Raw genomic sequence first — 14480 nt, 5'->3', positions numbered from 1 at the left:
TCCAGTCTTACTGACAAAAGCACTTTCCTTTTTCCTTTTTACACAGTCAGTTGACTTGAAGATTACAAAAAAACAATATTGTGGAAATGATGTATATGTTGATAACAATTAACATATATAATAAGAGTGGCACAGATAAATGATAAAGAGAGACAATGCACAATAGGTTACAAAGAAGTTTAGAAGCAGTCCTCCATACAGCCGTTTCTTGCTATTTGTCACAAAATTTCATTCCACACCTTAGCGACGGGCTATGCTAGGCCCCGCCCACGGGTCAGTGGGCACTAAAGCCACAGCGTCGAGTGGAAGCTGCTGGCCAATAGAAGGACTTCTGCAGTTGGAAACGGGCTACAAAGTTGCGTCGCTGTGCGCACAACCACGCAGAGACGATGGAAAACAAGCAAAGCCAGGTAATTCTGGAATATCCTTTTCCTCTCAAGTTTTTCTTTTTTTTCTGTTTGTTTGATTTTAGACTTTTTAAATATGTCGTTTAGCTAGGAAATAAGTGGAAGCAGGCACGTGAAAAGGAAAAAAAGTTTTGTCATCTAAGCAGAAATGAAGGCGCAAGTCTGTTTTGGTTAAAATAAAAAGTCGCTGGCAGAGTTGGCTACAGCGCTTGAAGCGTTTTCCTGTGCTTTACGCGATTCGTTTAGCTTGTGTTTCCAGCGGTGACGCTCTGCTGTTTTCCCCGATGAGGGCCCACCTGCAGCTAATTATAGAAATAAAGCCTCAGTCAGTGTTTTGTTCAGCTGTAGTGAAAACTACCAACATTCTTTCCCTTTTTTTTCTTCAAGTACTGGCTGGGAATGCCAAGCTTGTGCCTGATTTTGGTTCATGGTTTTCCATTCCAATAGAAATGAACAAAAATGTATCAAAGTGGGCACAGTATCTATATAGTTCAATTTCATTGTCTTTAAACATATTAAATGCCAACATATGGTTTAAATAAACAATTGAGTTTGGCGCAAGTAAATCAACAATACATTTATCAAAGAAAAAGACAGGTTTGACATTGATGTTTGCAAGTCATCAAGCAGCATTTTCTGTTCACCTGTAGAGCCCACTATTCACATCACTTGATTCATTCGTTGGGTTTTGCGTAAATGGCTCTACACTACAGTTATTATTACTGTATTTGTCATAAAGAAATGACAAGTCACCCATGCAAATATGATACATTTGCTTTCCCAGCGTTTCAGACCATTTCAATTTAGTGTATAAAGGTCAACGTGCACACTTGCTGGGCAGGCACAAAGGACTGCAGATAGCTGGCGTAAAAAGAGAGTTAAGGTAGAAAAAGTCTGGCATGTGCTAGCAAAGAGCATATCAAACACACAATACTAAAACAAGACCAGACATGTCTGACAGCAAGAGCTTGTGTCAGCCTCAGGTGATCATTTATTAAAAACACTGACTCAACTAAGCGTGGCTGGAGCACTCCAGATGATCCTCATGTTGTCATCTCAAACACACCAGAGGAGCAGATGAGCATCATCAGCCTATTGTTAAAATTGTTTGTTTGCAAGATGCTGCCAATGGGGAAAAGGTTATTTTAAAGTGAGCCAAACAGCTTATTTCAGACACAGAATGAACTCGAGAGCTGCTATAATAACTCTTGGGATCTGAGAGAATAACGTCCCTTTATTTATTATTTTTTTCAAAGAATGCAAGTCTATAAATTAGATGGAACAAACCAAGAATCACCTCATAAATAAGAATATACCAGTGGTTGAATCTACAACATGACAAAGAAGACCAGTTACCCACACATGTGATGTAGAGTGGTGAGTAAGAGCTTTAAAACTCTTATAAATAATAAATCTTAGTGCTCCATGATGGACAGAATCCAGCCTGTAGGCATTCTGAGCATGCGTGCATATAAATCACATCATTGTAATTAAGTACAGACATGAAAAAAGGGAGAACGAGTGTTATTCTTGCCTCACAGGACAAACAGGACTTTATTCTAAAGTTGCCTGAACTGTACATAAAAGGTTTAGTTTTCCTTTGAGAAGATCATCAGTTTGATGTTGTCAATATTCAAAACGCGTTTCTGCACAGGTTATGCTGTAGTGTAGTGAAAGCTGAAATAGAGCCTGGCTATGAGTAGGTACAAAGTAGTACATCAGCATATCACCAGCATAAAATGAGAATGTGCTGTAGCGATATTATTACTACGATTGTTTTATATATAAAATGAATAACAGTGATCCAAGAACAGAACCCTGGATAACTCCTGTTGTGACATAAACCAAGCTAGAACAAAGTCCTTCTACCCATACACCCCGACCTGCCTCTCAGACCTGCCTGAGAGAGACGTTTAGAACCATTCAGCTGTCTTTAAGACTTTTTATGATCAACTGTATCAAATGTCAAGGCTGCACAGCATTGTTTTCAACTGAATTTATGAAATCATTTATTGCTTTTAAGGCTGCTTTAGTTGTACATTAATTTGCCCTGAAGCATCACTGAAAGTCACCTAAAGTCTTATTTACAGTCAGGAAGTCTTTCAGCTGTTCACTAGTTTCCACAACTTTAACAGGAGTAGAGCAGATTTTCATATGGTTAGAATTAAATTGGTATTCAAAAGATTAGAAAAGTAACTGCTGGTGCAATTAAAATCAGCAGCCAGCTTTTAAAGGAGGGGCTCCAAACTGTCTGGGTCTGCTGGTTTTCTAGCATTTGAAAGTGAGGCCTTGCTGCTGGTATAATAATCAGTGTGATTGGTCAGATGCTGCCAACAATACCTCATTCATGTGAACACACTCAAACCTATATCAGGGAAACTTGGCAAATGGATGAGCAGCTTTATGTGACTGCATATCATAAATCGAAAAAACAAAGTATTTTGGACTCACTTGGTAGTACACATGAAGATGATGGACTTGTGCTGGTTCTATTTTGTTTCCACATCAGGTGCTGAACCTTGAACGGGTGCAGGCCCTGGAAATCTGGTTGAAAGCAACCAACACAACGCTGACTCAAGTTAATGGCCAGAGGAAATATGGAGGACCACCTGAGGGTGAGAGAATCTGCATCTCCATATTTCTTTGCCTAATTTAATATAATAGAATTTGTTCTCGAATCTTCACCGCAGTAGTACCAACACTGCCTGTTCTCTTGAGCATTAAGAAATATTGAGTTTTTGGCTCAGATTTTCAACATTTCACCACTGCCACCAAGTGCCAATAATGATATAGATTTCTCAAAGGTAAAAATGAATCAGCTGCTTTTGTTTGTAAAATGCAGCTGTGAAAAGACTCGGTTGATATATAAAAAAAATCTCTAAAAGCTAAATGTGGAAATACTTGATGGCCACGGACTTAAAAGTCAGTTTGATCTTATTTCCAGCTGAAACAAGAAAAGCCCGGCTTGCTCACATGTCACTCTATTGTAAAGACACGGACTTGCTTTGTAAAGTGCACTAAGGATTTGTTGTACATTTTGCATTGCATGAGCTTGAATTTTAAAATTGCATAATCAGCCATACCATTTCCTCTGTTTCATGGTCAGTGTGGGAAGGTGCCACGCCAGGACCGCGCTGTGAAGTCTTCATCAGCCAGATCCCACGGGACGCGTACGAGGACATCCTGATTCCCCTGTTCAGCTCCATTGGACCACTCTGGGAGTTCCGGCTGATGATGAACTTCAGTGGGCAGAACCGCGGCTTTGCGTATGCCAAATATGGCTCAGCTGCTGTAGTTGCTGAAGCCATACGGCAGCTGCACGGTCACATGTTGGAGCCTGGCTACCGCATCAGTGTACGGCGGAGCACAGAGAAGCGACACCTTTGTATTGGAGGTTTGCCTGCGTCCACTAGGCAAGAAGACATACTGCAGGTATAGCTGAACTGTGGAGTGTTTTGAGTGTGTTGACGAGGGAAAGGGGTGAAATTCATTCTGTGTCACCCAGTAAGAAATGGCACACATCATCTATCACCCACATCTCTATGCACCAATACATTAGTGAATGAGCAGGAGGTTGTCAGTGTTTCCAAGTTAAAGGCAGTGCTAGTTAACCCATAACAGCTGGTACTTCTGTGTTCGTGTCTTAAGTCACTCAAAGTCCACTCTGATGCAGGGTTGGTTAGTGTGTATGCCTCTCGACTGGATTGGATCTTTTTTTTTTATCCAACAGATGCTTGGTTAGATTGATATCAGAAGAATTTGGAGGCCAGGTCAATGCCTCAAACTCAGTGTTGTGCTCCTCAAACCATTCCTGAACCATTTTTGCATTGTGACACGGCACCATCAGGGAAAGCTGTACATGGTCTGCAACAATGTTTGGTGGTACATGTCAAAGTAACATCCACATGGGTGCCAGGACCCAAGGATTCTCAACAAACACTGGCCAAACTATTACACTGCCTCGGACTGGCTTGCCTTCTTCTCATAATATATCCTAGCCAGGTGTTTCCCATGTTCACAACTTGCACACACACCCAGCCATCCAGGTGGGGAGGTGGGGTGGGGTAATTGAAGAAAAGCAAATCAACTATGAAGATTGACCAGTTTCCCCTGTGTATGATAAGAGTTTGATGGGCAAAATAGTTTTTCCAACAGCAAGGTGATTTCCAAAGACTTGTCAGCTACCCATGGAATACCTGGACATGATGTGCAGTGTGTGCATGCAAGGAAACGAGTGCAAAACAAAAGAAGGCCAAAAAAAACCTCTCTGCAGTACATGTACTGTATTTGAAAGGGTTATAGATGATATACCGTATTTTCTGCACTATAAGGCGCACTTAAAATCCTTTAAGTTTCTCAAAAATCGACAGTGCGCCTTATGTCTGAATTCTGGTTCTGCTTACTGACCTCAAACCGATTTTATGTGCTACACGGCGCTCAAAAACCTGTCAAAACTTGTTTTAGCACGACTTTGGTTGCTACGAAGCCGCACCGCTTGATGGATTGTTGGAGCATTACAGCTACTGTAGGCAGGAGCCTCGCAGAGTAATCTGGGTCCTAAACTCCATCAGGTTCAGGTCCAAAGTCAAACGAACACTGCGGCATCACTGAGAGTTAAAAATTGTCGAAATTCTTTCATCTGTAATAAAATGATCAGTGTTGCTGCTTTACCAGGTGTAACAATTAAGTTTAACATCCAGGCATCCATGAAAACAGAATTTATTACATTTAATGGAGTTAGAAGTTAGCAGGAAGTTAGCTCGCTAGCTTCCACCTAAACATGAAAATACAGTAGGTGTTTATAGATGTCTGGCCCTTCAGTCACATCTGGTATTGAGGTTGTCATTTAACTGCTGTGTGGATGAATGTTGTCTTCTGAGTGACCATGCTTTGCTTCTAGGTGCTGCGTGTGCTGGTAGAGGGTGTGGAGAGAGTTTCCCTGAAGGCTGGACCTGGTATCGAGGGGTTATCTGCTACTGTTGCGTTCTCATCTCACCATGCAGCTTCTATGGCTAAGAAAGTGCTGGTGGAAGGTATGGGAGCTCTTGTTCATATAGATGAGTGACTTAATATTGATCATGGTCCCATTTCTATGCCAGCCTGGGTGTCACTTGGTTACAAACCAGTTTCTGGTTGTGCACTGTTACTCCACTCTCATAATCACTTGGTATGGAGAGCAGAAAACTAGGTCTTAAGTCAGAAGTCATTTTATTCACAAGTCAGTTCAGTTTTCAATTAAAATACAAATTGTAGCATGAAAATAAGTAAAATGGTTATTTGTGAAGTGGAGCTCCCCAAAAGCTAATCAGCTGGTAAACACTAGAAAATGTCCTACAAATGCATAATTCTCACATTGCAAGAATAATGGCATTAAAAGTAACAGTGTTCGTAATGTAATTACTATTTTTATCGTTACGACGCCGTTACCGTTACTAACAAGAGAATGCGATGCGGACACGTTATGATTTTTCAGCAGACAGATGGTTGAAGCTGTCTTCAGCCTACTTGGAGCTGGGGGGAGAAACAATCACACAAGTTCTGCTGATTGGCTGAGGAAGAATAACGTAGTCATGGTAAACGAATCATTTGACCAATTTAAGATGACATGGCAACAAGATGCTATGTAAGCCCAAGACAAGAAAGTGGGGACTTCAGATCATATAGCAGTCTTTAAATTGTGTTGCTCGGCCACGTAAAACCAGAGTTATTATAAAAAATATATGCAATATTTTTATTTTCCTGAATACTGTTGTTTACTGCAGGAAGAAACCTTAGAAATGACATTTTCTAAGGAAAGCGCTTGCAAGCACTCTCTGCTTGTGACCAAAAAAAGAGAAGGAAAAAAACACCCCTTTCCTATTGGTGGAAAAATGTAACATGTCGACCAATCAAAAAATTATATGCAACATGGCGTTTGGTTGTTTAGGAAGAGGGGGAAGTAGGGAGAGAGATTTCTGATGTTCAGCGTGTTTGGAGTGTGTAGTTAGTGTGTAGTGTAAGTTGTTTTGTTTTGTGTCAGATCGATGAGGCCGCTGCTCCAGACAGACTGCAGTGTAAATGCTGTCTCCAGGTAGAAAACAGGAGTGATACACCTCCTGCTGTCAGGCCTGCAGGTATCAGGCTGGGATGTGCTCCACTGTCTTATAGTGGACAGAAATTATTCTTATTGGAGTGGCACAAATAATTTCTCGTATCTTATTTGATGCAGAACACCTGATTGTTCTGTGTGTTTGTAATGTTGAAAAAAAGAAAACCACCACATTTTTAGGTAAATACCTGCATACAACTCTGTTGTTTGCATAACTTGTGCATAAGTTTAAAAATTTACATTTTAAGTTGTGAAAATGATCCAATAAACATGTTTGTGGTCGTTACAGTAAAATAACTTCTACGCTGATTTTGTTTTATAGTCTGATTTTTAGATAAATTGTGTTAATACAGTTTGTCAAAATGGGGGGAAAATAACTGGTTGTGCAGAAAAGGATGATACCAAACAAGGCGAAGTAAACAGTTTTTAAAGGTGAAATGTAGAGGTCAAATCAAAAGTACTCAGAAACAGCCAATTATACCCTGGACCCCAGAGGGTTCAACTTATTATTAAACTTATTTATTTTAAAGTAACACAATAGTTACTTTTCCTAGTAATTACTTTTATAGTATTGTAACTCAGTTTTTAACTCAGTTACGTGTATGAAGTAACTATAACTACCTTTTCAAAGTAACTTGCCCAACACTGCTTATTACATTATATTCTAAATCACTAAATATCCATATCCATGCAAGTCCATATGAAGCGGTGTCCAAACATAACTCAGTTGTATAAAATGCTTTGAGAGCTCAGAGTTGTGAGTCCTTCAAAGCTAAATCTAAATTTGTGGACCTCTACAGTAAATCTTAAGTCTAAATCCTGCATTATACATAACACAAGCTTTTTGAAATGAAAAAACGTAACAATGACAGAGCAGAGCAGAGGGAGTATCTAGGTCCATATATCTTTATGTTCACTGTCAGTATGCATCTTGAATTTCAGAAATTCATCAGTATGAAGCATCAAAAATAATAATTTATGATACATTGCTCAACTATGGCGTCAGGAAGAACAACAGTTTTATGACCCTTATGAAAGACCTGATTGAATACCTTTGAATATTGTTTCTGAGCACCCCGAGAAGTTTCAACAAATTCGCTCGTATAATGTGATTCAGCTTATTTTTATGCTTTTATCATTCTTTGTTTCGTCACTTGGAGTTTTAATATTTTTAATATGTCTGTGAAGGTTCTCAGTCATCCAGGTCATCGTAGCCAAAGGAGCTTGCAAAGAAAAGCATCTGGACTTCTTTAAGTTGCTTGAAGACGTTTCACCTCTCATCCGAGAAGCTTCTTCAGTTCTAAGGTCAAATGGGAGTCAAGTGGGAGATAACCCCCCACAGAGGGACAAAAGGACAAAAGAGGATCATCAGGGGGTCCTTAAAGAAGTCCAGATGCTTTTCTTTGCAAGCTCCTTTGAATATTTTTAATAAGAACATACAGCAGAAATATATTTTTAAGATGCTTCCTAGTAAGTGCTCTTTTTCTTTTTTTCAAATTATAAACTGAATCTCATGTTTTTAGCTTTAAGTTTTCTAATTGGTGTCAATAAATTTGTTTCATTTTCACTTTCATCTTTTAAGATCAGTGAATAGTACTAGAGCTTAACCTCCTAAGACCCAAACTCTTCCACGACATGCATTTTGAATTTCTCTTTGATATTTGGGCTGATTGGGGCCCGATGAATGTAAAAACAAAGAATTACTAGATTTTTTTTTTTTTTTTTTACCTTATTTTTGTTTCTAAGAAAAATCAGAGCCACATATGAGGATATTTGTTTAAAATTTTGATAGAACAGTAGCAGCATAATGTCCTCGTAAGTGGATATCAGGCCCTCATAGAGCAAAATTGAGTATTTTACTCTAAATAACCCAAAATGTGATGTCCACATATGTGGACGCAGGTCCTAGGAGGTTAAAGGTCTGTAATGTCAAAAAGAATTAGACCACTGTTGAAACAAGCATGATGAATATTTGTGATGTTAACACAACTATAGTGTATGCATTTATAGTATACACTGCTGTATGCCAGGAGTGAACAAGACGTCAACTCACTGATCCATAACACTAGGATCTATAATGAAGACTGGAGAAGTGTAGAAGGTAACCATGCACACATTGAGGACAGCTACAAGTATCTGGCCAAAAGAGGAGATGGAAGCTAAAAGACAAAGAAGCTCCTCCAATCCAGCGCTCCAAGACTGCGTGCTAAGTGAAACAAAGGTGGCTGAGGACTAGTGCGTGTCAGAACCACTATCCAGAATGGAAAAAACAAAGATCCATAAGTTACATCAGGAAGATGTTCAGAACTAAATACCTCGGGTAGCAGAAACCCAAGAAAGAAGAGGAACCACCATGAGAGGACAGGTGGAAGACGTGGTTGATGTATGGAGAAGTCCTACCAGCGCTGGACAAAGCTGGACTGAAAGACGCCATAGAGGCACAAATCATGGCAGCACTGGAACAAGTTCTAATCACAAGTTTGATCTGCACTGGGGTCTACCACACCAGGCAAACCCCAGGTGCAGGATATGCAGACTATCACATAAGCACATAACAGCAGGCTGCAAAATGCTAGCAGGGCAGACATGGAACGCCATAACCAAGTGTCTATACAGAAACGTCTGTGCTGAGTACAACCTGGAAGTCCTGAGGTCAAAATGGGAGATGCAGCCAGGGTGGTGAAGGATGACCGAGCTAAGATCCTGTGAGACTTCCAGATACGGACGGACAAACTGGTGGTTGCTAACCAACAGGACACCGTAGTGGTGGACAAGCAAAAGGAAGACGGCATTAATAATAGATCGGCAAGTGATAACAACACAGTGTCTGTGTATGCGTTTAACAGAGTTGTGCAAAGAAAAGCGAACTTTGTAGCTGTTTGTTTTACATGGTGAAAATCTACAGAAGCTGCATTTAATGCAGACTTAATTTGTTCTGATGTTTAATTAAATTGGCTAGTTTGCTAAAGGCTGATGGCAGTCTCACCAGTTTCTGTGACAGTGAGGACTTGAGCAAGAAGGGAGGATACTAAACCATCTTTATCTCAAGGACTTCATAACATTATTTTTCAGATTTAAAGTAAAATGGAGTATTAAAGTGTGTAGCTGTTGTTGCTCCCCCCCCTCACAGGCTAATAAAATGTCCATGGGCCATTAAAACTCTGAGCCATTCATCTTGGGCTGTTAGGTTGGACAATGAATTATCATCATTAATTAGTAACAACTACACCAGTGTCTTGTTTTCAGCAGCAAAACCTTTTGCATCCAAGCCAAACAGTTTTCATCGTTGCAGCCACCATATAGGCTTAAAACAGTACGTACTCATGCACAAGTGATTTAAACATGCACACACAAGTGCACAGTCTACCTTATCTACGAGATAACATACTTTATGTAATTAATAAGGAGTAGTATTGGGGCCACATTAACAAAATCATACATTGATCTTTTGGAGAATAAAGTAGAAATCTATAGATTAAAGCACTTGCATAGGTGAGTTAGCAAAATCATACTTTAGAATCAGTTCTGGTTACATTGACATTTCTCTTTTAGGACATAACCTTAGTGTGGTGACACACAAGGATGTTGAAGTCATGGTGCAGAAAGCTGCAGAAGAAGGTGCAGAAGATGAAAACGCACAAACCTGGAAGAGTCGGTCAACTTGGTGCAAATGAAATGGCAGGGAGTGGACCGATGGAAGGATTACACCCTCGATCAATATGCTTATACAATAAGACAGCTGATCAACTTGTTTCACTGAAATGCACGTAGCGAAGTGGCTGCAGGAGCCACGGCAGTCGTTTGGCTTTGAGAGAAAAGTCCAAATGTGGAGATTACAGTTCAAAATACTATTTCAAGTTTAATGTTGAAATTTTGACTTTAAACTAAAAATGAACACAAATTTCTTTTTTTAATGGTTTGGCCAGTGGATCAACCAAGAGCCTGATGGGGCTTCCAGTGGAAACCACTTGGAATTCTAAGTTTGCATGTCTATCTTACTGTTAACACTTGACAGTTCTTTTCATTTGAATCCTTTAAATGTGTTAATTCTGCTGTGTTCTGTCTCATATTATAATTAATCTCTAAGATTTGATCTGTTAGGTTTTTTTTTAAAAACTGTATTTTTGGTAGAAGGAAACATTCTTCCTGCTAAACTCACTACTTCACTGTTTTCTTGTGTCTCCAGCATTTAAGAAGCAGTTTGCAATGTGTGTGTCAGTCCAGTGGCAGCCAACAGAGAAGCCAAACCCTGACGAGTCACGCTGCCCTCAGAAACGTGCAAAGAGCCTGTTGCCGTCACACCTAGGGCCCCTGCACCACAGTTCTCCACAACCCTCAGGCCCGCCTTCATTCCTGACCCTCCCTGCATCCATACCCGCAGGTTTCTGCAGAGCAGTGGGAGGGCCCACTGCTCCTCAGCTCCCTCACCCTACATGCTCTTTCCCCGATTCCTCCACCCAAGGCCATCTTGTATTTGCAGTATCCCCAGTGATGCTTCTCAGTAAGCTGTGTGAGACAGCAGGTGTTGGTCAGCCGTTTTATGAAGTGCAGTACAGCCACGCTGGGCCTGATGGATTCCTCTACTTCTCCTATAAGGTGCAGATCCTCGGGATCACTGCCACTTTCAAGGGGTTGGTCATGATATTACCGGGTCCTAATGCCAGCACCATGCTAGAGGAGGCTCAGAAGGCTGTAGCCCAGCAGGTCCTGCAGAAGATGTACAACACTGGTCTCACACCGTGAACAGCTGATGCCGTCCTGCAGTTCTGTTTCACCTCGTTTGTGTTATGTGCTTTCTTTTTCTGCATGTTTTTACTAGAGTAGCACCAAGTTTGTTTCTCTGACTAGAACTTGTGGTTTGTTTTATGCATGATTTTTACTGTACATTAGTGTTCTGTGTTACTGGATTGGTTCTCATTTTAATTAAATGAGCTTTGAAAAGAAAGTGTCGGCATTTCTTTCAAATGAATGAAAGATTTAAATTAACTTAGGAAAATGGTAAAGCAGTTATTACTTGTCTCACTTCATGCTGTTATGAAGCCTAGTGACTCTCATCCAGACCTTAACGCATCTTTGAAGTTGTGGATTGAGACTAACCCCCTCACTGGTTCGGCATTTTATGTTAAACTGACAGACACGTTTACAGAGAACCTGTTTGGATAGATTCAGTCTAAACAGATCTGTTGGGATTGTGATTTATGGTTTGGGAAGTGACTTACTGTGATCTACAGGGTGGGCCATTTCTATGGATACAGCGTAACAACATGGGAATGGTTGGTGATATTAAAGTCCTGTTTGTGGCACATTAGTATATGTGAGGGGGCAAACTCCTCAAGATGGGCGGTGACCATGGTGGCCATTTAGAAGTCGGCCATCTTGGATACAACTTTTGCTTTTCCAATAGGGAGAGGGCCATGTGACACATCACACTTATTGGTAATGTCACAAGAAAAACAATGGTGTGCTTGGTTTCAATCTAACATAAGAGCCATTTCATTCTTACATTATAAATAAATATATATATATATATATATCTATATATATAGAGATATAGATATAGATAGATATATATAGATATATCTATAGATATAGATATATAAATTTCAAGACACTTCCTGTCTGATTTCTAGGCTGTGATATCAAAAACTAGTTCCTGATGGCAGTGATTCACTCAGTGAACATGTGTTTCCTTCACCAACCTCACACACAGATCCAAAAAGATCAGGAAGTGGGCAGTATAGTACAATATGTGTTATTTTGTACTGTACTGCCCAAACTAAAGATCTGCCGAAGTGTTGGAAATGATTCATATGTTTATTTTGGACAATACAGCAAAAGCTCAGACATGAAAGTGGAGATAACACAGAAGACCTTCAGCAAAGGGTCAGAGGTCAGACTGGGCCACTGGATTCAACAATGAGCCAATGATCATCTTGTCAAGTAGTGACTAAACCGGAGCCCTGATGTTCTGACATTTATCACACAGTTAGAACAAATGTCTACTGATGACTTCATCTCATGAAATGACTGATAGATGTCAATTCATTGATCAGCTGAGCTGCTGCTGCTGATCTTCATCGTGCACAGAAACATTCAGCTTGTTTAAGGACGTCTTTTGAGTGTCCAGCTGAATTAATTCTACTGGCTCTCATGGTCATTTGTTATTATAGACATATTTTTCATGTTCATCCAGCTATTTAGTAAATTCTATCTATTTAGTAATATCTGTCAGCTATAAAATGTAATATAAATATAAAAATATCTAAATATCTCCTGTCCTTCATGTTTTAATGATGTAAGTCTGTTTACATTAGCATTCCTCACATATCAATGAGATGCTGTACAGTACAATCCTACTGACACAGCAGAGGGATAACGACGGCTATTCAACATCGTTACACGACACATTCGAGCTGCATGATGCAGACAAAGTGACTAAATTATCTTTTTGTGGTTTATTGTCTTCAAACCAGCAGACAAAGCTGATGGCAGAAGATGTCAGAGAAGAACTTCAGGCCGTGGACTGGAAAGGTATTTTTTTCTTGTTATCAAAGACATTTGGAGTGGCAGCTTCTACAAGTGGTTGTGCTGAAGTAAAGCTTACAGTCTAAGAAACCACAGTGTTGATGTTCAGCACAAAGAGAAAAGCTCACTTGTTTGAATTTATTTACAATCATAGTTTTATAAATTCTGACTGTAAACAGCTTTTACAGCTTTGATATTGTTTGACACTCGATATCAGGTTTAATTTAAAGGTTTCTGTGTCCCAATGAGCCATTTACACTGATCAGTGTCAGTTTAACTGTAACACATTCATTATTTAGATTCAACAGAGAAATAACTGAATGTAAAAAATGGCAGCCCTCAGGCAGGTTTATAGAGATACATGCATGCATTATGAAATTTATGTATCCCAGATAATTGTTATTCATCTAGTCATGGCAGACCTACCTCTTCCTCCCAAGTTAACTGAAACCCAAAAGAACTAGTGGGGCTATTTACACACTCACAACCAGTGTGGGGTAAAAAGAGCCACCAAAAAGCTGTCAGCCACAGATGTGCTAGAAGAGTTAGAAACTCTACTTATGGAGAAACTTTATAAGTCTAACAGAGGACAGGTACTCCTGCCCAAATAACATGATATAACCCCACATACAGCCCAGCCATAAAGTGAACCAAGTCATTTAGTTAAAGACAGCATGGGACCAAATGCATGTAACCAGCCTGCACCAACCTGACATTTCTTCCTCCTGAATTAAATGAATGAATGGATGAAAGTTAAATGACTACAAACCTAATGATAGGTTTGTAGCTTGAACCTATTCGCTGGAACGTTGAAGACAATAATTTGTGTGTGTGTGTGTGTGTGTGTGTGTGTGTGTGTGTGTGTGTGTGTGTGTGTGTGTGTGTGTGTGTGTGTGTGTGTGTGTGAGGTCAAGATGTGACCCTGTGAAGACCCTCCCCAAAGCTGGTGCCAGGAGCGGCTCCATCTGAACAAAAGGCTCTTATACTTAAAGAGATATATACGTGTGTTTGCTAAACCATATATCAACAAGAGAAGATACGACCTCTCCTAGGTGTGATCTATGCCAGAACACTCTGTAGAGGAGTGAACGCACTCCCCTCTTCATGCTACACAGAGTTGTTACAGACCTCCTAGGATGAGACATTCTTTCAATCTACAAATGATTATATACTTCTAAGCATATATGAGTAAATATTTCTAAGCATAAATGACAATCAACAATACAAAACCTAACACCTAAAGCCACTAGTTCCCACACTGGAGCTCCCTGACACTGTGTGTTAACCGTATTTAGCTTGTATCAACAGTTGTAACAGGCTAAGCCACCTGAGACACTGCATTGAATGATTGTTCCTGTCTTAATGGTTTCAGCTGACTGGTTTCAGCTCAGATGTTCTGCTTTTAATGATTTGGAAAATGGAAGCAAAATCACACGGAGCGTGCTATTGTTTGTTTTTTA

General features: G+C 40.0%; 1 protein-coding gene across 1 annotated transcript; it reads left to right on the top strand.

Annotated features, from left to right (window-relative positions):
* The first annotated feature begins 331 nt into the window (after positions 1-331).
* On the top strand, positions 332-11434 carry dnd1 (DND microRNA-mediated repression inhibitor 1). Its single transcript, XM_085467778.1, has 5 exons — positions 332-410; positions 2917-3022; positions 3514-3839; positions 5308-5440; positions 10682-11434. Exons 1-5 carry the CDS (start codon positions 390-392, stop codon positions 11236-11238), a joined length of 1143 nt encoding a protein of 380 aa, XP_085323904.1. The 5' UTR covers positions 332-389; the 3' UTR covers positions 11239-11434.
* The last annotated feature ends 3046 nt before the right edge of the window (positions 11435-14480 follow it).

Source organism: Copadichromis virginalis, linkage group LG2 (genome assembly GCF_057382275.1).
Source record: "Copadichromis virginalis isolate Kocher_CV1m ecotype Utaka linkage group LG2, C_Virginalis_male_GT1.1, whole genome shotgun sequence".
Lineage (NCBI taxonomy): Eukaryota > Metazoa > Chordata > Actinopteri > Cichliformes > Cichlidae > Copadichromis > Copadichromis virginalis.
Note: the sequence above shows the minus strand (reverse complement) of the source record. Positions and strands in the feature narration are given on the sequence as shown.